The 21,109-nt window shown below is 43.3% G+C and overlaps 1 protein-coding gene across 8 annotated transcripts in view; it reads left to right on the forward strand.

Moving 5' to 3' along the window:
* Positions 1 to 21,109, forward strand: part of SLC34A2 (solute carrier family 34 member 2) — a 45,540-nt gene that overhangs the window by 15,932 nt on the left and 8,499 nt on the right. For 7 of the 8 annotated variants that reach the window (XM_061584282.1, XM_061584283.1, XM_061584281.1 and 4 more), the window contains 8 exons: positions 297 to 440; positions 1,105 to 1,216; positions 10,894 to 11,089; positions 12,360 to 12,455; positions 15,363 to 15,483; positions 16,570 to 16,737; positions 17,809 to 17,925; positions 19,402 to 19,526. In XM_061584282.1, the coding sequence (XP_061440266.1) occupies positions 297 to 440; positions 1,105 to 1,216; positions 10,894 to 11,089; positions 12,360 to 12,455; positions 15,363 to 15,483; positions 16,570 to 16,737; positions 17,809 to 17,925; positions 19,402 to 19,526 (1,079 nt within the window). The remainder of the gene's footprint in view (positions 1 to 296; positions 441 to 1,104; positions 1,217 to 10,893; positions 11,090 to 12,359; positions 12,456 to 15,362; positions 15,484 to 16,569; positions 16,738 to 17,808; positions 17,926 to 19,401; positions 19,527 to 21,109) is intronic. The other variant, XM_061584288.1, reaches the window with a different exon arrangement.

Below are 21,109 nucleotides of genomic sequence, written 5' to 3' on the forward strand. Positions count from 1 at the left end.
CCTTCACTTCAGGGTTGTGCCCAACAGCAAGCAGTTCTTTACTGTTCTCCATAAGAATAAATGGCAACCAAACTTTTTTTTATAGGAGGAAGTAAGGGTGTGTGTTTTTGTAACTCAATTAATTAGAGATTAAAGTGTTCTCTGCCCTTGGTGATTCAAGAATCAATCCTGCCACAATATGTATAGCTACATCCTGGCTGCTTCCTCTTCACCCTAAAGCATGACAGAATGGTGGGAGTTGACATTATTGACTGTACAAATAATGTTATTAATAGAAGCAATCTCTCTTTTCATAGGTAAAGCAGCAGGGGACATTTTCAAAGAAGGTTCCGTATTATCAAATCCTCTTGCAGGCTTAGTGATTGGCGTTCTGGTGACAGTAATGGTGCAGAGCTCTAGCACTTCTTCATCTATCATAGTCAGCATGGTGTCCTCTTCATGTGAGTTAACAGTACAAGGGATTATAGATTTGTACAAGTCATCCTGAAAGTGGCATACACATAAATTTGGGCATACTGGAAAGACATCTTTGCACCTTTGTACTATGTAAGAAATAGGATGGGCACATAATATTGGCAATAGGAATGGGCATTCTGTCTGGTGTGCCCCTCCCCATTGCAGTGCTGCAGAGGTAGGAAAAGGCACACTTGATGGAATGTTGTCCTTCTGTGCAACTCTTTAAGTTACATGAGACTTCTCAAGGGCTGGCCTTTGCAACCCTAAGTGAGAATGGACTCCTAGGAGCAATGTTGTGGTAACAGCCAAGGTCATTCTGCACTCGCACAGCACAAAAAGTGAAAGGGAAAAAGTCTAAAATATAAGGCCTGGTCAGTAACCTTTTGGAAACTATATTGAAATAGTTCAGGCAAATGTTTACTCAGAAGCAAATCCCACCATGATCTCCTTTCCATTTATCCTACTTTCCTGGTTGCTTCTTTCTCCTTACTGGTTTGTGTCAAGCGAACTTGTTAGGCTTTCTGTTCCTTAAGTTACTTTTGTGTTGTAAGCACGTAGGGGGACCCTACTTTGGTTCAGTGTACTGTAAATGCCGACACTGCCCATTCTTTCCATTTTTCATCTTCTATTCCTTCCAATCTTTTGCAGTATTGAGTGTTCGGCACGGGATTCCAATTATAATGGGAGCAAATATTGGTACTTCTGTCACAAACACCATTGTGGCGCTCATGCAGGCTGGAGACAGGAACCAATTTAGAAGGTACTAGTGCTTTTATCTTGCAGTGTTATATGAGAATATTATATAAACAGACGTATTTGCATCATTGGTGCCCCTTTGTGTTCTAGATACTCTTAAGCCATGACGTTTGGCTCATTTATCAGTCATCCTCCAATGTTATCTCTCATAATACTTATCTATTTTGTGGATTGTGACAGTGGCACCCAGCCACCCTAGGCCCCAGGCTGCCTGGGGAAGGGAAATCTGGCCACAAGAGAGTGTCCCTCCCTTGCTCCCTCTCTTCATTTTAAGAGCTTGCTGTCACCAAATAAGGGGGTTATTTGATTAAAAGGCTGCCCCTTATTAATCAGCGTTATTTTTTTTTACTGCCTTCAAGTCGATCCTGACTTAGGCTACCCTTTGAATAGGGTTTTTAAGTAGGGATCAACTTGAAGGCAATAATAATAAAAATAATAGAAAAACTTCCTAGGGTGTCTCTGAAGCTTCTTGGAGACTCCCTTCCCAGCACAGGATGTGTAGATCAGGTGTGGGGAATCAGATGTTGCTGAACTACAACTCTCATCAGCCCCAGCAAGCATGGCCAACAATGACCTTGGATATGGGAGCTGTATATGGAAGTCATGGCCCATGTCACTTGAGCTTAAACTGAGATCTTGAAGGAAGGCTTCCTATGCAGGGCAAGCAGGAGTGGCCCTCTTCCCTCCTCATGAGACCCTAGGATATGACCATACACAACACACTGCCCATGGGAGAGAATGAGCCTTTAAGACCCCTGGTATCCTAAGGTAGTGGCTTTCCAACAATGTATCTTATGTATCTCCAAGGTTCTGTGAGTGTTAATGGCTGCATGAATTGTGCCAGTGTGTTCTTGATCCCAGTTCACCAGCTGGGCTTTTTAAGTCCTCACTACAACCTTGTGTGAACAATGAGTGACCCCATAAAACACACTCCAAATGCCTCTACAACAGATTGGTAGCAGCAGGGAAGTTGTTGTTCAGGGAAGCTTGGTTCTTTTTCGTTCAGGGCCGGCCCTACCATTAGGCTGGGAGAAAGGAGTGGTGGCAGTATTGTGGTTTTAGGTGTGGGTGGTGAAAATAAGGAGAGACCTCATGAGAGTGTTAAAACAAAGAAAGAGTTTACTAAAACAGAAAGAAAAATGTAAGACTTGAGGGAAAGATATGCAATACAGAAAAATTACAGGAAAATAGTATATTCAGCTTTAGAGCAACAACAAATTAAAATTGGTTACATGCAATTCACTTGCCCTCCTAGTATAAATAGTCCCTAAACTCACCAGGGTCTCAGTAAGATTCTTTGTACACAAGTTGCCCTTTGTTCCTTGAAGCCTTCCTTCCAGGCTCAGCAAACCTCCGAATTACCACCTGAGATCCCCTTGATCTAAAAAACTCCAGAATGGCTATTCCTTGATAAAGACTGTCCTTGTCAATCAAAGGTCATGGGAAGTCATGAATGGTCCAGACTGAGATGTGACTTTCCACACATACGCAATTATGGTCACACTGCCTTTATAGTTGTGCTCACGTGATCAGCTGTCGGAAGGCAGAGCTGGGGTCCCAATACCGGGGAGCTGAATCCCGGAGAGTTGGGAGAAGAGTATTCGGATGGATGGCAGAGGGAAGGGGGAGGAACTTCCCCCCTTTGGAGCGAAGACGAAACAGAGGAACTGCCAGTGATAAGGTCGCTTAGCAACGGGGAGCCTGAGCCCTCCCTGGACATTCTCACGCCTCCCCCTCTTTCAGGCTCAGAGCAAGAGGGGAAAGAGGGAGGGCTGCTCACAGCCGAAAAGCGGGGAGGCAGTTTACCATCAGCCCCTCCCCTATCCCCCATCCTGGAATCGGAAACTTCAGGAGAGGAGGGGGTGATGCTTCCCCACTCACCGCGCACACGCAGACAGCTGAAAAGACAGGAGAGAAGGGGGGGAAGGTGGGCAGTACCTGAGGGGCAGTTAAGGAGGAGCGAAAGATTGCGCGCCCGTTTGGCCCCTTCTTAAAGAACAGGCGGGAAGAAGTCCCTTGCTCTGTCAACTTTCTCCCAATGCCGCAGGACCTGTATCCCTGTATTGCTTCATGAGAAAACGCAGTCTTTGTTTGGACATTACCCTAATAAAACACGAATTAACTACAGCCGTTGCTCTGGTTCCTGAGTCACATCCTGGGCCTGACAGCTTGACAGAGCCACCTAAATCACCCTCAACGCTCTCTTCACTTGACTGGGACAAGATGTCAAAGGGAGCAGTGGGGGGGACGAACCCCACTTCTGAGACGGAAGAAGTGGAACTCTTGAGGACTAAGGTAGCTGATTTGCAGACGGATGTTCAAGCCCTGCTAGCAGCAGTCAAGGCGCTGAAGACGGATAATCAAACCTTGAAGGCCACGATAGACCAGATGCGAACAGCCCCTCCAGCTGCCGTAGTAAAGGTTCCCATTGGATTGCCCCCAAAATACGCGGGACAAAGTGATCAGTTGGCAACCTTCGTGGCTCAATGTGAGTTATATCTGGATGTCAGGCACACCGAATTTCCAGACGATGGGGCTAAAGTAGCTTTCGTGATTAGCCTCCTGGAGGGAGAAGCTGCAAAATGGGTGACTCCGTATCTCGTGAGAAAGGATACTGTCTTAGGAAGGTACAGAGGATTTATACAGGAGATGACCGAGATGTTTCAAGACCCGCAAAGGGCTGAAACAGTAGCACGGCAACTAGACGCTCTGAAGCAAGCTAAAGGGACTGTTTCCGAATACACTAACGCTTTTAAAATTCTGTCCCAGGAAACTGGTTACAATGACGCCGCCCTGATGTTTATGTACCGGAGTGGATTAAATGCTGAAATCCTGGATGAGTTGGCCAGGACCTCCCCCACCGCTGACCTACCAGGGCTCATCCGGCTATGCCTACAGATAGATCACCGGATGGAAGGAAGGCGCCTGGAAAGGAAGCAGGAGGTCCCGAGATACTCAGCCTCGGCATCCCGCAACAAGACCCTTCCCACTACAGGGATGGCAGGTAATGCAACTGAGGGACAGGGAGGGGCTAGGCCAAGACTGTCGGAAGAAGAAAAGGAAAGACGACGCCGGGAACGTTTATGCTTTTATTGTTCAAAGCCGGGCCATGTGGCCAGAGACTGTGGACTGAAAGGGGGGAAAGCCGAGCCGTCGGGAAACTAGAACACCCAGTCCACGTGCAGGCCGGTGGACTGGGGGCAGCGTTGTATAAAGGCCCCCCAATGATCCAACCTCCCTCAAAGGGGGTGTTGGTCTTGCCTATTCGGATTACAACTTCCAGAGGAGTGGTGTTTAATTCCACTGCCTTAATTGACAGTGGAGCCTCCACAAATTTTACTGATGCAAAGTTAGTCAAGCGTCATGGAATTTCCCGGTGGAAACTGGACGCTCCCCTAGCTGTGGAGACTATCGATGGGAGACCCCTGAAGTCAGGAGGGGTGACACAAGCCATGGAGGAAGTGAAACTTCAAATCCCTGGGCACGAAGAGTTCATTTCGCTATACGTGTCAGATCTCTCGAACTTTGAGGTGATTCTGGGAATGCCCTGGCTAGCAGAGCATGAACCCAAAATAAGTTGGAAGGAGGCGGTGGTGTGGTTCACCTCACAGTATTGCCAGGAGAACTGTCAACCTGAAGGAATCAAGAACACCTTAGCGGGGGCAGTGCAAGAGATCGAGCAAGTGACCCTGCCGCCAAAGTATGAAGAATTCAAAGATGTGTTTGATGAAAAAGAGGCAGAGACTTTACCCCCCCACCGCCCTTACGACTGTGCGATTGACCTAGTGCCAGGAGCCAGCATCCCATCAGGGAGAATCTACTCTCTCACAGAGAATGAGAGGGAGGCCCTGAAGGAATTCCTGGATAAAAACCTGATGCGAGGATTCATACGCCCCTCACAATCCCCTGCTGGAGCGCCACTATTGTTTGTGAAAAAGAAGAGGGGGGAACTCAGACCCTGTAACGACTATCGCGCATTGAACCAGATCACCATCCCCAACAGCTACCCGCTGCCCCTGATCTCAGAGTTGCTGGACCGACTGCGCTCTGCAAAAATCTTCACGAAGTTGGATTTGAGAGGAGAGTACAATCTGATCAGAATGAAGGAGGGAGATGAATGGAAAACAGGATTCTTGACCGCTTACGGACAGTATGAATACCTGGTCATGCCGTTTGGGCTTTGTGGAAGTTCAGGAATTTTTCAAAAATTCATGAACGACGTATTTAGAGACTTGTTGGACACGTATGTAATCTGTTACTTAGATGATATCCTGGTGTTCTCAAAGAACCAGGAAGACCACGACCAGCATGTGAAGACGGTGTTGAAGAGACTGAGAGAAAATCACCTGTATGCTAAATTAGAGAAATGTGGATTTGACCTCAAGTCTCTAGACTTCCTTGGATATCGAATCTCAGCGGAAGGCGTGGAGATGGACCCAGGGAAAGTAAGCTGCATATTGGACTGGGGCCAACCTGTCACCAAAAAGGATGTACAACGGTTTTTGGGGTTTGCCAATTATTACAGAAAGTTCATTCCAGGGTTTTCCAAATTAACAGCTCCTCTGACTGACTGTTTAAGGGGGAAGAAGAAGTTTCAATGGACAGAGAACGCCACCGAGGCCTTTGAGGAGCTGAAGAGAAGGTTTGCTACTGAGCCCATTCTGCGCTTTGCTGATCCGAACCGCCCTTTCGTAGTGGAAGCAGATGCTTCAGATTTTGCCATCGGGGGGGTCCTGCTACAATTAGACCAAGAAGGGAAGGAGCTGCACCCCTGTGCGTACTTCTCTCGGAAGTTAAAGCCTGCAGAGAAGAACTACACAGTTTGGGAGAAGGAGCTGCTGGCCATCAAGGACTCTTTTGAAAACTGGAGACAATACCTAGAGGGGGCCTCTCATTGAATTGAAGTGCGCTCCGACCACAAGAATCTTGAAAGCCTCCAAACAGCCAGAAAGCTGAACCAGAGACAGATAAGATGGTCCCAGTTCTTCACTAGGTTTAACTTCCAGATTACTTACCATGCCCAAGCCAAAAACCAGAGAGTGGATGCCTTATCCAGACAGCCACAATACAAAGAAAGTGAATCCGAGGACCAGCCTCAGTACGTAATCCCGCCAGAGAAATTAACGTTGGGAGTATGCCAGCCTTCATGGGAAGAGGAACTCAAAAAGGCACAACAAGAAGATGCAGACATGCTAAAATATCAGCAGGAGACGGGACAAGGTCAAGACTCAGAAGTAACCTTTCACTGGAGAAATGGACTGTTATGGTTCAAAACCGCCAGATATGTGCCAGAAGGGGAATTAAGGCTCAGAATCCTACGCCAGTGTCATGATTCCATCACAGCGGGACACTTTGGGATTTACAAGACCATTCAGAACGTGGCCAAGGACTTCTGGTGGCCTAAAATGCGTCGGGATATTGAGAGTTATGTAAAGTCCTGCTCTGTCTGTCTGCGGACAAAAACACAAACAGGGACACCAGCAGGACTGTTACAACCATTGCCTGTCCCACACGAACCCTGGAAGGACCTCTCCATGGATTTTATAACTGATCTACCCAAGTCCCAAGGAATGACAGCCATCTTAGTAGTGGTGGATCTACTTACCAAAATGGCACACTTTCTTCCTTGTGCAGGGGCCTTAGAGGCTAAAGAAACGGCCAAGTTATTCATAAAAGAAGTCTACCGGCTGCATGGATTGCCAAACAGCGTAGTCTCAGACCGAGGAACTCAGTTCACAGCCAAATTTTGGAGAGCAATGTGGAAACAGTTGCAGACGGAATTAAAACTCTTCTCCGCCCATCACCCCCAGACAGATGGGCAGACGGAACGCTTGAATGCCGTTTTGGAAAGATATTTACGAAGTTATGTGTCCTATCAACAGACTGACTGGGTATCATATTTGCATTTTGCAGAGTTCGCCTACAACAATTCTCTGCACTCCAGCACTCAACAAACCCCGTTCTTCGCTAATTATGGATTCCATCCTAAAGTCTTTCCAAGCAGCTCAGAAGGAATGCTGGTACCGGCAGCTGAGAACTTCCTTAAGGAATTGCAAGTGGCGCAACAGACACTGAAACAGCAGTTAAACGAAGCCAAAACGGAGTACAAGCGAGTTGCTGACCTGCACAGGAAGGAGGGCCCCCCCCCTTCAACCGGGAGACCAGGTATGGCTGTCCACCCGCTTCCTCCAGATGCCGGGCAAATGTAGAAAATTACAAGACAAGAGGGTGGGTCCTTTCGAAATAGAAACTCAAATCAATCCCGTGGCGTACCGACTGAAGCTGCCTGACACGTTTAAAATACATCCTGTGTTCCATCGATCCCTCTTAACGAAAGCCGCCCCTCCCAGTGAGTTACGGCCAGAGGAACCTCCCGGAGCTCCACTCCTGGTAAATGAGCAGCTTGAGTTTGAAGTTGAGGAGATCTTAGATTCCAGGATCAGACGCCACAAGCTGCAGTACTTGATTCACTGGAAAGGCTATGGGGTGGCTGACAGATCATGGGAAGATGCAGCTGATGTGCATGCTCCAGAATTGGTAAAACTTTTCCATCAACGTTTTCCCCACCGTCCCAAGCCAGACAAGGGGAGGGGGGCACAGCCTGGGAGGGGGGATGGTGTCGGAAGGCAGAGCTGGGGTCCCAATCCCGGGGAGCTGGATCCCGGAGAGTTGGGAGAAGAGTATTCGGATGGGTGGCAGAGGGAAGGGGGAGGAACTTCCCCCCTTTGGAGCGAAGACGAAACAGAGGAACTGCCAGTGATAAGGTCGCTTAGCAACGGGGAGCCTCAGCCCTCCCTGGACATTCTCACGCCTCCCCCTCTTTCAGGCTCAGAGCAAGAGGGGAAAGAGGGAGGGCTGCTCACAGCCGAAAAGCGGGGAGGCAGTTTACCATCAGCCCCTCCCCTATCCCCCATCCTGGAATCGGAAACTTCAGAAGAGGAGGGGGTGATGCTTCCCCCCTCACCGCGCACACACAGACAGCTGAAAAGACAGGAGAGAAGGGGGGGAAGGCAGGCAGTACCTGAGGGGCAGTTAAGGAGGAGCGAAAGATTGCGCGCCCGTTTGGCCCCTTCTTAAAGAACAGGCGGGAAGAAGTCCCTTGCTCTGTCAACTTTCTCCCAATGCCGCAGGACCTGTATCCCTGTATTGCTTCATGAGAAAACGCAGTCTTTGTTTGGACATTACCCTAATAAAACACGAATTAACTACAGCCGTTGGTCTGGTTCCTGAGTCACATCCTGGGCCTGACATCAGCCAAACAAGGACAGCAAAGTCCAGTTCCCTCATACAGATACACGAATTACTGGGAAATGATATAGCAAACAACTGTAGCTTTTCCTGTTGCATCTGGAACAACGTTTGGCTTAGTGGTCCTAAATATTGATTTGGCATGGCCATCAATGTACTTCGTTTTTCAGTTATCTTTGTCACCTTTGTCCTTTAGCCATGTACCATTGTGAGAAGACTTTTGAAAAGACTAAAAGTTGTTGTCTTAAATTGAGGGCAGCCAACATGGCACCCATGAGTGCCAGTATACCCACAAGTATGTTGTATGACACCAGTGAAAGGGTGTAATACAATATCCCTATCAATTCCACAATGCACGAAATACTGTTTTATCCTCCTGCTCAATTCCTGTTTACACTAGCTTGGTCTCTCCTACATTGAACACAGCCCCTTAAACATGCCCACATTGGATGCCATGATTGGACACCCACCCTACCTTCCATTCTGGACAGAGAGAGGTGTAAGCAGCTTTTCTCTGTGAATGACCATGATAGTAGCTGGTGGAGGTGCCTTGTGCTCCCCCCATTTTGTGGTCCTTTTTTTCTATTCCATTTTGTCCACAGACATTTTCTGACTGGAGCCCATGGCACTTACTCTGAATTCCAAAATGTCCCCACCAGCCCCAAAAGGCAACCTCTGTCTTAAATCCTTCAAACATATTATAATATTGGTCATTTCTGAAATCCACTAACATGACTAATGAAATCACCCTTATTGTATGAGGTATATCTGACCTGAACATAGTGCTGTTTAGTACAGCAACCTTGGGGAGAAAGTGTGTAAATGTGAAGCTGTCCTGTGGTCTTATTCAGATGTATGAATTCTGTTGACTTGCATTGTTTCTAGGCAGAGCTTGGAAAAGTTACTTTTTTGAACTACAACTCCCATCAGCCCAATCTAGTGGCCATGCTGGCTGGGGCTGATGGGAGTTGTAGTTCAAAAAAGTAACTTTTCCAAGCTCTGTTTCTAGGTCAGTTGTGACCATTACATCTTGTGTACAGGAGCAAATGCTCCTTTCATGATCTTCACATCAGTGCTGCTTGTGCTATATTGTGTCTTCCTGGGTCTGTGAGACTGACATATAAATAAATCTCCTCAACCCAGTAACATTTATTGTTTATACTAACTTGCCTGATTATATTATCAGTTGTTGCCTGATTAGGAATCAGTCTACCCACTGAACTGGACTGACCTGTATCTATAATTCATCTGTATTATACGCAAGTTACTTGCTGGAAATTGTAACTAGCTTTTTTCCCCCCAACAAAGGCAAAAGAAAAAGTTGAGAAAATGGGTATCAAACTTATTTCAACAAATAAGAGTCCTGACTTTTTTGGGTTAGAGTGCTCCAAGTATTGTGTCCTGGGTCCAGGAGATTCATTATAAATAAATTACCCTAATTTGTTAATAACTACCATAACTTTGTATAGTAAACTTCTTTACAGTCCTTGTCATAAAACAACTTTGTAAGATTGGTCATTCATCTTTTATTGATGAAGCTCAGAACTACTAACTTGCCTGCTGACTATATTATCAATTGGTGGTTGATTAGGAGTCCTCACAATCTACCCACTGGACCTGACTGGTTTTTGTTTATAATACAACAGTTTTGTACACAAGTTACTTATTGGAAAATATAACCAGTTGATCTTTTCCTATAGAGACAAAAAAAAAAAAGGAAATGGGGATCAAAACAACTCAAATTATGTATATTTAAATTATTTCAATAAATACAAAGTGCTGACTTTTTTGAGCTTAGGTGCTTGTCATCAAGCAACCTTTAGAAAAGAGAACGTTTGCATCAGTGTTCCATTTCCTATATCCCTGACTAAGCTGCATAATGTTTTTTAATGTGATTAACATTTAATTAATATAAGCTACTTTGCTATGTTTGATAAATCACCTTGAAAATAATATCACATGGTTTTGTTGATCCTTTAAGCAATTAAAAATGGAAATGGACTGCCTTCAATTGATTCTGACCTATGGCCACCCTATGAATAGGGTTTTCATGGTAAGCGGTATTCAGAGGGGGTTTACCATTGCCTTCCTCTGAGGCTGAGAGGCAGTGACTGGCCCAAGGTCACCCAGTGAGCTTCATGGCTGTGTGGGGATTCGAACCCTGGTCTCCCAGGTCGTAGTCCAACACCTTAACCACTACACCACACTGGCTCTTTCAGAGCTTGGAAAAGTTACTTTTTTGAACTACAACTCCCATCAGCCCAATCCGGTGGCCATGCTGGCTGGGGCTGATGGGAGTTGTAGTTTTAAAAAGTAACTTTTGCAAGCTCTGCTCTCTTTAAGCAATTAAGCCATTTTTAATTTACCTTTGCTGTCTTTGATTATGTGAATTTACCATTTTGTTTCCATTTTTTTATCTTGTTTTTTCTGTAGGGCCTTTGCTGGAGCTACAGTCCACGATTTCTTTAATTGGCTTTCAGTATTCGTGTTGTTGCCTATTGAAGTTGTCACGGGCTATCTGTATCACCTTACCAATGTTATTATGGATTCATTTCAGCTTGAAAGTGGGGAAAATGCCCCTGAACTACTGAAAGTCATCACTGATCCTTTTACAAAACTTATAATCCAGGTAGGCCCTTTCCTCGGTTTGTTAATATTTGCCAAAGCATCAGATATGACTTGACCCTAGTTCTTTCAGTGGAAAAGACTCTGAGTAGATGTTATTAACATCTGTTGGAATCTTGTTTTTGAGAAACATGCTACTGAGAATGTGCAACAGTTTGCCTTTTCTAATGGCGATAGACGTTTGATTAGACTCAAATGTGTGTGTGTGTGTGTGTGTGTGTATGAGAAACAGATTCAGCAGGAGAACAAAATGTAAACAATCTGAGACATGAAATCTTCACAGCATGGCAGGTAAAAATGATTAGCATCATAGCGTTGGAGAGGATCCTGTAGGCCATTTAGTCCAAGCCCTGCAAAGTGCAGACAATCCAGTGCTAGAGCATCCCAAGCAGATGACTGGTCAGACTCTGCTTGAAGACTTTCAGCAAAGGAGGGGTCCATCTACCTGCATGTAACGTAAGCCCACTAGATTTCATTTTGCTTTCTGTAGCAGGAGACAGCCCTCAGCCTTTCTGAGTTCAAAGAGTGCTATCATGTCCCCCCCTTAGTCTTCTCTTTTCCAGGCTAAACATACTCTGTCTTTTCAAGCTTTCCTCATAGGATTTGTGTTCTAGACTCCTAACCATCTTTATCACCCTCCTCTGAAGACTGTCATGGGTATAGAGATCCAGTCCTATGAGGAAAGGAATGCTGCTTCAGTATTGAGCCAGTTGTTTTTAATCCCAAACATCCAAATAATTATTCCAAGCTGCCACTCATCTGTTGTGGTAGATGTATTTTCTGCTGTTGTTACAGGGGGGGAAATCCTAATTAATAGAGTGGTAGAAGCCCCATATGTTAGGGTGCTACAGAACATATTCTATGTGGGCCAGAGACATAGTGTGCTCCTTGTGGGATCCCTCTCAGTGGATTTGGGTCACCCAGCATCACGTGGGTCTACCAGTGGCTTCTCTTATTTTTTACCATAGGAATGAATGGCAGTAAAGGGGTGTATTTGGGTACATAGTAAGGGTGAGCAACAAAATTTTATCTCTGCCTGGTAATCCCAGTTTCAAGACTGGGACTGTTCCCCCCCACACACACACTCCTAACAGGCTTGTTGGTCTTCAGGTCACTGATTTACTTTATTCTACACAACTAAATTTGAAATGAGTCCATTCCATTCTGGAACCTGACTATTACTCATACTAGAGTGTGACAAAGAGATGGAACCTTGCGATCTATATATTATTGTATAGTATAATAAATCAAACATTTTCTGTTTGCTTTAACAGCTAGATAAATCGGTGATAAATGCAATTGCTACAGGCGATGAATCAGCAAAAAATGAAAGCCTAGTGAAAATTTGGTGTAAAACTAAAACTGAACTGGTAAGTATTATGTTGACAGCCAGTGTGGTGTAGTGGTTAAGGTGTTGGACTATGATCTGGGAGACCAGGGTTCGAATCCCCACATAGCCATGAAGCTCCCTGGGTGACCTTGGGCCAGTCACTGCCTCTCAGCCTCAGAGGAAGGCAATGGTAAACCGCCTCTGAATACCGCTTACCATGAAAACCCTATTCATAGGGTGGCCATAAGTCGGAATTGACTTAAAGGCAGTCCATTTCATTTCAAGTATTATGTTAAGAAGTCCATTAATGTAGATAAGATATTGCATTATCATTATCATTTTGTTTATATACGACTAGAATATCCAAAAAGGAAGGGGAATACTTTATCCAGCCTCATAAAAATGCTAAAATTGGCTTTATTAATTTTCTTTTGAAGATTATAAATATTATATTGGAGTATATTATCACTGCTTTAAAACTATTGAAATCTATATAGATAAAATATAAATTTCTTCAAATTTGATTAATAAGGAACACTTTATATTTGTTTGTTATGACTGAAAAAAATCATAAATGCTGGCCTACCATTAAGATTCATTGTTTGGATTGGCATAATCATACTCCTTAGGATTTATATAATACTTTAGAGTGTTCAGAGTACTTCATATTATTTATTTTTTATTTTTTATTTGATATCCCGCCCTTCCTCCCAGCAGGAGCCCAGGGCGGGAAACAGAAACGCTAAAAGCACTTTAAAACATCATAAAAAGACCTTAAAATACATTAAAACAAAACAACGCTAAAAACATTTTTAAAAAGCTTGAAAAACATCTTTTTTTAAAAAAGGGTTAAAAACATATTATTAAAGAAAACATATTAAAAGCAATTCTAACACAGACGCACACTGGGATAGGTCTCAACTTAAAAGGCTTGTTGAAAGAGGAAAGTCTTCAATAGGCGCCGAAAAGATAACAGGGATGGCACCTGCCTAATATTCAAGGGGAGGGAATTCCACAGGGTAGGTGCCACCACACTAAAGGTCCGTTTCCTATATTGTGCAGAACGAAGCTCCTGATAAGATGATATCTGCAGGAAGTCCTCACCTGCAGAGCGCAGTGATCGACTGGGTATATAAGGAGTAAGACAGACTTTCAGGTATCCTGGTCCCGAGCTGTGTAGGGCTTTGTACACCAGAACTAGAACCTTGAACTTGGCCCGGTAGCAAATGGGCAGCCAGTGCAATTCTTTCAGCAGCAGGGTGACATAAGAAGCAGAAAGCAGAGAGTAGGAATAAACGGACAGTTCTCCCAATGGAGGGCTGTAGAAAGTGGAGTCCCTCAACGATCGGTATTGGGACCTGTACTTTTCAACTTGTTCATTAATGACCTAGAATTAGGAGTGAGCAGTGAAGTGGCCAAGTTTGCTGATGACACTAAATTGTTCAGGGTTGTTAAAACAAAAAGGGATTGTGAAGAGCTCCAAAAAGACCTCTCCAAACTGAGTGAATGGGCAGAAAAATGGCAAATGCAATTCAATATAAACAAGTGTAAAATTATGCATATTGGAGCAAAAAATCTTAATTTCACATATACACTCATGGGGTCTGAACTGGCGGTGACCGACCAGGAGAGAGACCTCGGGGTTGTAGTGGACAGCACGATGAAAATGTCGACCCAGTGTGGGGCAGCTGTGAAAAAGGCAAATTCCATGCTAGCGATAATTAGGAAAGGTATTGAAAATAAAACAGCCGATATCATAATGCCGTTGTATAAATCTATGGTGCGGCCACATTTGGAATACTGTGTACAGTTCTGGTCGCCTCATCTCAAAAAGGATATTATAGAGTTAGAAAAGGTTCAGAAGAGGGCAACCAGAATGATCAAGGGGATGGAGCGACTCCCTTACAAGGAAAGGTTGCAGCATTTGGGGCTTTTTAGTTTAGAGAAAAGGCGGGTCAGAGGAGACATGATAGAAGTGTATAAAATTATGCATGGCATTGAGAAAGTGGATAGAGAAAAGTTCTTCTCCCTCTCTCATAATACTAGAACTCGTGGACATTCAAAGAAGCTGAATGTTGGAAGATTCAGGACAGACAAAAGGAAGTACTTCTTTACTCAGCGCATAGTTAAACTATGGAATTTGCTCCCACAAGATGCAGTTATGGCCACCAGCTTGGATGGCTTTAAAAGATTAGACAAATTCATGGAGGACAGGGCTATCAATGGCTACTAGCTGTGATGGCTGTGCTCTGCCACCGTAGTCAGAGGCAGCATGCTTCTGAAAACCAGTTGCTGGAAGCCTCAGGAGGGGAGAGTGTTCTTGCACTCGGGTCCTGCTTGCGGGCTTCCCCCAGGCACCTGGTTGGCCACTGTGAGAACAGGATGCTGGACTAGATGGGCCACTGACCTGATCCAGCAGGCTCTTCTTATGTTCTTATGTTGGCAATACCCTGCCCCAGTGAGCAGTCTCACCACTGCATTTTGCACCAGCTGCAACTTCCAGACCAACCTCAAGGGCAGCCCCACATAGAGCGCATTACAGTAATCCAGCCTGGAGGTTACCAGTGTGTGGACAACAGTGCTCAGGCTATCCCGGTCCAGAAACAGCCGCAGCTGTCTTATCAGCTGAAGCTAGTAAAAGGCTCTCCTAGCCATGGAGGTCACCTGGGCCTCTAGCGACAAAGATGGATCCAGGAGTACCCCCCAGACTACGGACCTGCTCTTATACATATACATTATTAACCTGGCAAGATCGATTAGCCTCATTAATAGCATACTTTTAATTATGATGAGTGGGGGAAGAAGGCTGAGAGATGACTCATTTATTGGATGTCTTATAATTTTCACCACTGTGATGAATTCTTTGCTGTAGTGCTTTTGAGAGGTTCAATAGATCATAAGTTGATAGTGTTAATTTCATTGGTCTGTTTTATATGTTGATGACTAGACTGCACTGAATGTCACCATCCCACCATCAGAAAACTGTACATCACCAGACCTTTGTTGGACAGATGGAAACTTGACCTGGACCATCAAAAATGTATCCACCACAGAAAATATTAAAAAATGTAAGGAAAATGCCACTTTCCACATTTTATAATATAGAGATTTTTCAAATTTCAGAGCCCTGCCACTTTCTGTTCTTTGGAAGTTTATAAAACAGAGCTGTTTCAGAGCAAGACGATTATCTATCATGAAAAAAAACCATGAGGAAATAAAGAAGTGCTTCTGTCCTTGTCCAGACTTTCCTATAGCCAAATAAATTAGCTAAAATCAATAGACTTTAGAGCCCACACAATCCATCTCTGCCCTTACGGATACCCTCCACACATACTCTGTAAAGTATGAGATGGCAGTATACAAACACTATGGCAATGCCCTCTTTCTATGCATATAATTCAAATGCTGCAGTGGTGCCATCCTGTTATAGATATGGGGCATGCGTATACAATAATGGGGTGGACATTTTGTGTCTTGTTATGTGTGAAAGAGATCATTATCTTTACTGAGGGATTTTCCAGCAGTGGGGGACCAGGACAAGATGTAGCAGTAGTTCACCAAAAATTAGTTGTGGAGCACTGGTGAACTGCGACTGATATCATGCCTATCCTTGATTTAAGACAGTCAAAAACAGTTAACTTCACACTGTTTTGTCAGAGTGAACTTCACAGCACATCAAGTTAGCAGGCAGAGTGCAGCAATACTGTGAGCAAGTTCAAGTATTACCACCCACCATGTAAGTGCTGCCAAAAAGCTCCTGGTAGTATCATCTAAAAGGTTTGTTTGCTTGCTTGCTTGTTTGTTTATAGCTTGCACTTCTGTGCCACTCCATAATAACCAAACTTTTTAAAAATAGTTTACATCAAAGATTAAACACCATTAGAACCACACAAGTACAGCACAAAACTTTGTATCTTATCTGTCGGCTCAAATGCCAAGGAAATGTAGCATCACCATGGAAGAAAGTTATTTGGTGGCACTTAGAGGTGTGTGTGTGTAGGGGGATTAACATTCAAAAAGGAGTTGGTGGGGAAAGGAAGTAAGGTTAACCGTCCTACAAACACTCTGTTCAAACAGCTCTCAAAGGGGGCTAACCATTATTTTCCTTTTTTTATGGAACTAACAATTCTGTATCATTTTTTCTCCTTCTATAGGTCAACACATTTTTGTAGGATCAAATCTCCCAGATCTTGCCATTGGTCTCATCCTTCTTGCCCTTTCCCTACTTTTTCTGTGCATGTGCTTGATACTAATAGTTAAGTTACTGAATTCAGTACTTCAAGGACAAGTAGCAAATGTTATCAAGAAGACACTCAACACTGGTAACTATCTTTTTCTTTTTAATAGCATTACAAATAGGACATTTACTCTATTAAGCACAATGTACAATAACCTTTCTAGTTCATACTATAATAGAATGAGTGGAAGCTGATGCGAGACACATCCTGTGGATTGTACCTTTTTATCTAGGGACGGACAGAATGGTCTTCATCCAGTTCTTGTTCCTTGCTCATGAGTGGCCCAGCAAGTCCATTTTGTCAAATGTCTGTGGGGATTGTTTTAGGCAAAAATCCTATTTAGGCAAAAATGCCGCTACTTAGCCCAACATGATCTGAGAAGGGCTAGATTCAGAAAGATCTGCTTCTTTGTTCTTATGTGTCCCCCTGCCTGGCTTTAGAATGGTTCAGATATGGTCCTCTAGATTGCAACAATCTAAAGCTTGCTTCACTGAATTCAATAGGACTTACTACTGACTCTTGAGTCACAGACATGGTTAGGGCTGCTCTGCTAGGCTTCTAATGCCAGTGTGAGATACACTACCTCACCCCACAAATCCTAGGATGCAGCAGCAGCAACAGACTATATGAACACACAACTGGAGCAAGAATCATTGCACGCTGTAGAAGAGATGACTGTAGAAGAGATAAGCAGAGGAGCCTCAGAAAGCATCAAAAGTTGGAAAGCAGGAAAATCAAAAGCATGGAGAAACTCCAGATTATAGGAGCCGTTCCATTAAGAACAGTGGGAACTCTGGAGAAAGTGAAACAGCAATTGCCTCAGGGGAACACAGAGTAAAAACCCAATCTTATGTATGAGATTTACAGGATAATCCTATGCACATTTACTCAGAAGTAAATTTCAGTGAGTTCAACAGAGCTTGCATCCAAGTAAAATAATCAAGCTTCAGTAACGTGCCACCTTGATGTTTAGTTAAACAGAAATGCCAGTGCCCCTCTACCTACTTCTGCAACTCATTAGCTCATTTTTTGACTTTCATAAATTGAAGACATATATTGCTTGCTGCTGCTCACCGTAAAACACTCTTACAAAACTAGTTCTACACCTGATTTAGAAAAGAATACTCTAATGCCTCTTGTGCTTCTGTTTTCCAGATTTTCCATTTCCATTTTCCTGGCTGACAGGATACCTGGCTATGGTGGTGGGAGCTGTCATGACTTTCATCGTTCAGAGCAGTTCAGTGTTCACATCTGCTATTACTCCACTTGTGGGTAAGTGTTTCATGGAAGTATTTTAGGTAAGTTTTTTTTAAGGGGGGTTGAACTGGTGTAGCTTTCCACTGTTGGGTGTAAGTGAAAATGGGATAATTCCAGGTTTTTATATGTCAGGGATCCCAGGATCCCTCAGCCTCACTTTGTGTAAATATAGGTCTCCTTAATTTTCCTTTGCCACCAATTCACCCAGAATACTTTAAAAACCTCCTAGTAGCATGTACAGTAGGCTGTAGGTGTGAAATGGACACCAACACTAGAGATTTGTTAAACCTTAAACTAAGATTGTAGGTTTATCACAGGGATACTCTTTACATAAGGGAATGCTGACACCTTCATTGGAGCCTTAAAGATGCTTGCTGACGGTTTCTGAAGCTCCAACAGACACGATTGCTGACACCAGCCTGTAAGTGGCTTTTATCTTAGGCCAAATTCCCTAAACCTCCACCGCAGCCAAATACTCCCACAATACAGTCCAGCTACTGGAGACAATATACCTCTGTACCCCTAAGGTCTTCTGATTGTTCTCCTGGCTGCTTGGACAGTTTAGCCAATCATAAAACCCACTTTTGTCTCCTTCCTCTGATAAGAACTTTTCACAGGACAGCTTCTCAGACCATGTCAGTCACCATCTCCCTTATCCTGAACTGTTAACAACACACTGGGTATTACATTATAGATCTCCATTTTTCCTTCAGCTATTCTCTGCTCTTATTGCTCAAATTGCCCTCAAGAATCACTTTCCTGTCTCAATTCCCAACTCTGACTCCTCCCAACCGACTCTTGTAACTGATGATTCTCACCAGCTGCAGTTAACTTCCAACTGACTGGAACCTTCAGCCAATCAGAGTCTGCTGTCACCCAGACAATTCGGAATGAATGTCTCCAGCTAATAAAATTAAAAGTAATCCCATCTCTCTCCTCTCAGAACCTGTCACCAAGCAACCACTGCTAAGCAGACTTGTAACAATGAAACAACACAAGGTCTTATGACAGTCACAGAGATCACATAACATATTTTTGTTCTAAGCATAAATGTAAGCAAACTTATATACAGCATTTCTCCACAAATAAACATATTTTATCTCTTAAAAAAAATCAAAATCAAAATGATAGATCCACTTTGAGCCCTAGTAATGGACTAGAACAAAAATGTAGAGTTCTGTCTACCTTGCTGTCCATCCATTCTGAGTTTTGGCTTTAGAGTCACTAGAGTCCATCACTATGCCTCCAAAGCTGGGGTTTGCAAGGAATTGAGTTTACAGGTTGTACTGTATATACAATGATACAATACAAATGTTCTGTTGCAGTGTAGATATGATGTGATATAGCTGTGAGTGGTAGCTAAACTACTATCTCTTAACTTTATAGTTTTAGGGCTGTTGTGATGTATGCTGTAAATGTGAAACACTTTAGAGTGTTCAAAGTGCCATATCAGTTCTGATGAAAATCATGCTTTTTCCCCCTTCCAACCAGGAATTGGTGTCATAAGCATTGAACGGGCATATCCCCTAACTCTGGGATCCAACATTGGTACCACCACAACAGCAATTCTTGCTGCTTTAGCCAGTCCAGGAAGTAAACTAAAGCATTCCTTACAGGTTAGCTTTAATTCCTGTTTTATATTATTTCCAGACATAGAGTAAATGAGAAAATTTGGACTTAATATGACTTGCCTGAGTTAGGACGGGACATTTTTATCTTTTATATAGAGAATTGTCAGTGCAATGCTAGCACTTTGGGGTTTGATCCAGAGAAATCCTTTGAGCACATACTTAATAATAAACATATAGTTGTTTTCCTGGGACTCAAGTAGAGTTGTTAAAATGCTAAACAAATGCTTAGGAGAAAATCTTAATTTCATATATATGCTCACGGGGGTCTGAACTTGTGGTGATTGACCTGGAATGAGACTTTGGGGTCCTAGTGGATAGCATGATGAAGATGTCAACCCAATGGGAAGCAGCTGTGAAAAAGGCAGAGTTCATGCTAGGGATCATTAGAAACAGAACTGAAAATAAAAATGCTTATATCATAATGCGTTTATACAAATCTACAATGCGACCACATTTAGAACACTGTGTACAGTTCTGGTTGCCTCACCTCAAAAAGGATACTGTAGAGTTGGAAAAGGTACAGAAAAGGGCAACCAAAATTATAAAGGGGATGGAGCAACTTTATTATTATTATTATTATATCCCACCCTTCTTCCTAGAAGGAGCCAAAGCAAGAAACAAAACACTCTAAAACATCTTAAAAACAGACTTTAAAATATATTAAAACAAAACATCTTTACAAACATATTAAAACATCTTTTAAAACATCCTTTTAAAAAAAGCTTTAAAAACATCTTAAAAAGCAATTCCAGCACAGATGCATACAGGGATAAGGTCTCTACTTAAAAGGCTTGTTGAAAGAGGAAGGTCTTCAGTAGGTGCTGAAAAAATAACAGATTTAAGGGGAGGGAATTCCAAAGGGTAGGTGCCACTACACTAAAGCTCCGCTTTCTATGTTGTGCGGAACAGACTTCCTGATAAGGCCTTCACCTGTGGAGTGCAGTGATTGACTGGGTTAAGACTGTATTTAAGATATCCTGGTCCCAAGCTGTATAGGGCTTTGCACACCAAACCCAAAACCTTGAACTTGGCCCAGTAGGTAATAGGCAGCCAACTTCCCTTCGGGATGGGGGAGAATTTCAATTCAGTTCATATTTCAAGCTGAATCTACCGAATTCACACATTCTGAAACAATATGAGAATCAAAACGCGGCCATCCTTCAAAATTCACACTTATTCAAATTTTGCAATACAGTTCGCCAACCAATGTTTACAAAAATGCATATATCAGGGGAAAGTGTGCATATAAATGAATATATGAGTGAAAACAACATGCACAAATGCATCATATAATGAGAAATGGCTTGCAAAAATGTGAACATTAGTCAGAATTACCAGCAAAACTGTGTTGGAGAAAGACACTTGCTGGAGAATTTTCATGAGGATTTTTTTTAAAAAAAATCTGCAAATTGCTGCAGAAATGTGGAGAACTGAATTTAGGACTGGAAAAATGCGAAACTGGGAGAACTGACATTGAAAAATATTTTCATCCCTAACTACTCAGGAATGCATAAAATCATGGGCATCCAGTGAAACTGAATGTTGGAAGATTCAGGACAGACACAGTG

This window comes from Rhineura floridana, chromosome 9, assembly GCF_030035675.1.
Source record: "Rhineura floridana isolate rRhiFlo1 chromosome 9, rRhiFlo1.hap2, whole genome shotgun sequence".
Taxonomy (NCBI): domain Eukaryota; kingdom Metazoa; phylum Chordata; class Lepidosauria; order Squamata; family Rhineuridae; genus Rhineura; species Rhineura floridana.